The sequence below is a fragment of the Psammomys obesus genome, unplaced genomic scaffold (genome assembly GCF_907164565.1).
Source record: "Psammomys obesus unplaced genomic scaffold, mPsaObe1.curated_primary_1811, whole genome shotgun sequence".
Lineage (NCBI taxonomy): Eukaryota > Metazoa > Chordata > Mammalia > Rodentia > Muridae > Psammomys > Psammomys obesus.
The window spans coordinates 13,090,548-13,093,873 of NW_026596040.1; the positions used below are offsets into that span (position 1 = coordinate 13,090,548).

Below are 3,326 nucleotides of genomic sequence, written 5' to 3' on the forward strand. Positions count from 1 at the left end.
GGGTCTCAATACATAGTTCAACTTAGTGATTCTGCTGCCTCAGCCTCTGGAGTGCTGAGGTTACAGGGACACATCACTATGTAGAGCTGAAAATATTAATAAAAAATATCCACCGATAATTTGTCAACCCATAAACCATTTGTTTACTAGCAAATTAAATTCTTTTCTGATGTAAAATCATTTTGCTTGATGTTTTTAAAATCTGAACTAAGATTATGTAACTTTTCACTTAAAATCTAAATTGCCTTTTTTTTTGTTGTTGTTTTAACAAATTGCATTCTCTGATTTTCTTGTCAGCTTGCTTTAAGGATATCCAAGTGTTCAATATGCCTGCTCGAAGTTTGGCCCACACCAAATGGTTGTTTAACCCAAATATCTGAGCAGCAAACTGGACTGATCCTTCTGGAGAAAGTATAGTTGAACAGCCGAGACCACTGGGCAGTCGAAGAGATGACCACACATCCTGAGCACCCCAGTCTGGTGTTATGGGGGGACAGCTGATAACTGCGTATGCAGTATTACCAGACAGCACTGGGCCCAGACCATTGCTTCTGCCTGCCACTGCGACAAATACAGTGGGTATGCCACCCCCTTCATACTCTGCTTTAATTCTCAAAGTCTCATCTGGTCCTTTATGGGCAGATGTTACTCGCAGTTCACATGGAATCCCGAAATTTCCACAAGCCTTCTTAATTTTCTCACAGCGACCAAGGTCAGAAGTTGAACCCATCAACACTACAACCCTGCACTGACTGTCTGACTTCAGAAGCAGCTCCACTCAGTCTGCGACCCACTCAATGTTTTTTTTTTTTTTTTTTTTTTACCATCTGGAATCCTTCTGGCATTACTTCTTTGAGGTCACAATAAGACTGTTTATCTTTCTGCTGGCTTCGATCTCCTGATGGCCACAGTCTCCAGGAGTCATTATCGATAACATCAGCAAGAACAATCTCTTTGGTGGTTACATCAATACCAAATTCAATCTTCATATCTACCAGTGTACAGTTCTGGGGCAGCCAGGACTTCTCCAGGATTTCAAAAATAGCTTGTGTGGCATGACTCATGATGTCAACTTCAGTCTGACCTATAACAAGCCCAGCAAAACAAAATTTTGCAGCAAGGAGTTGTTGCTCAGACCACTGAGGATCATTATTGGCATCATCCTTGAAGAACATCTCTACTTTTGGTGGGTCAAACTTATACCCCTCCTGTACAGCAGGGTTCCTTTTGAGAAAAGATCCAGTTGCTATTCTTTGGCATACCCATTCAATTGGAATCATTTCACATTGGGGTGCAATGAAATCAGTCTCTCCAAATTTCCTGGTAAAAGCAGTTTTGATACCGGCTTCCTGTAACAACTGAAAAATACAGCTGGTGATCTTATTGGAGATTGCAGCTTTGCCTTCCAGGTGATTCTTTCTAGCTGCATTTCCTGCTGTAATCTGGTCCTTGGACTGCAGGAGGACTCTTCCTGGGTTATCTAACAACTCAAACACTTCTTTTGTTTTACTGTCATAGAACTTTCTCCCGATGTTCAGTACCTCAGCTGTGGCCATTCTCCTAAGAGGACTAGAGGTGCAGACCGCGCGGGAAAAGAGGGAGGAGGCGCTCTCGCACTGTTCTTTTCTTTTTTTTTCTTTTTTTAAAAATTCTTTATTAATTACACTTTATTCACTTTGTATTCTCCCTGTGGTTCCCTCCCTCCTCCTGTCCCAATCCCTTCCTGCCTCCACCCTCTACATGTATGCTCTTCCCCAAGTCCACTGATAGGTGAGGTCTTCTTTTCCTTCCTTCTGATCCTAGCCAATTAGGTCTTATCAGGAGTGGCTGAATTGTTTTCTTCTGTGTCATGGTGATGCTGCTTCTCCCTCAGGGGAGGTAATTAAAGAACAGGCCAATCAATTAATGTCAGAGACAGTCCCTGTCCTATTATAATGGAACCCACTTGGATACTGAACTGCCATGGCCTACATCTGTGCAGGGGTCTTAGGTTATCTCCATGCATAGTCCTTGGTTGGAGTATCAGTCTCAGGAAAGACCCCTGTGCTCAGAATTTTTGGTTCTTTTGCTCTCCTTGTGGAGTTCCTGCCCTCTCCAGATCTTAGTGTTTCCCACTTCTTTCCTAAGATTCCCTGCACTCTGCCCAAAGGTTGCCCTTAAGTCTCAGCATCTACATTGATAGTCTGCAGGGCAGAGCATTTCAGAGGTCCTCTGTGTCAGGCTCCTGACTTGTTCCCTCTTTTCTCCTTCTTCTGATGTCCAGCCTCTTTGCCTTTCTGGATAGGAATTGAGCATTTTAGCAAGAGTCCTCCCTCTTAATTAGTTTCTTTAGGTGTACAGATTTTAGTAGGTTTATCCTATATTATATGTCTATATAAGTGAGTATATGCCGTGTGCATCTTTCTGGTGGTTTCTCAGGCAACTAGAAATAATGATTCCTCAAGATCCAGCTATATCACTCTTAGACATATACCCAAAAGAGTCTCAAATACACAATAAGGACATTTGTTCAACAATGTTTGTAGCAGCCTTATTTGTAATACCCAGAAGCTGGAAACAGCCCAGATGCCTCTCAGTGGAGGAATGGATGCAGAAATTGTGGTATATCTACACAATGGAATATTACTCATCAATTAAAAGCAAGGAAATCATGAAATTTGCAGGTAATTGGTGGGATCTGGAAAAGGTCATCCTGAGTGAGCTATCCCAGAAGGAAGCACTATTCTTAATTGTCTAAGAAAGCGCCAGATTGATTTCCAGAGTGGTTGTAAAGTTTACATTCCCACTAGCAGTGGAGGCGGGTTCTCCTTTCTCCACAACCTCTCCAGCATGTGTTGTCACTTGAGTTTTTGATCTTGGCCATTCTGATGGGTGTAAGGTGAAATCTCATGGTCGTTTTGATTTGCATTTCCCTAATGGCTAATGAGGTTGAACATTTCTTTAAGTGTTTCTCTGCCATTCGATATTCCTCTACCGAGAATTCTCTTTAGCTCTGTTCCCCATTTTTTAACTCGATTACTTAGTTTATTGCTTTTCAGCTTCTTTAGTTCTTCATGTATCCTGGATATTATCCGGAGTGAGCTATCCCAGAAGCAGAAAGACATACATGGTATATACTCACTCATATAGTTATAATATAGGATAAACCTACTAAAATCTGTACACCTAAAGAAACTAATCAAGAGGGAGGACTCTGGCTAAAATGATCAATCCCCATCCAAAAAGGCAAAGATAGACATCAGAAGAAGAAAACAAGAAACAACCTAGGAACCTGCCACAGAGGGCCTCTGAATGGCTCTGCCCTGCAGACTATCAAGCAGATGCTG

At 42.0% G+C, this 3,326-nt stretch overlaps 1 protein-coding gene across 1 annotated transcript; it reads right to left on the reverse strand.

The window, feature by feature from the left end:
• Nucleotides 1–229: 229 nt before the first annotated feature.
• Nucleotides 230–1,607, reverse strand: LOC129688070 (bifunctional phosphoribosylaminoimidazole carboxylase/phosphoribosylaminoimidazole succinocarboxamide synthetase-like). The gene is given in 2 exon segments (XM_055622820.1): nt 230–808; nt 810–1,607. Coding segments are annotated over 2 exon segments (1,326 nt in total). The 5' UTR covers nt 1,557–1,607.
• Between the last annotated feature and the right edge of the window lie 1,719 nt (nt 1,608–3,326).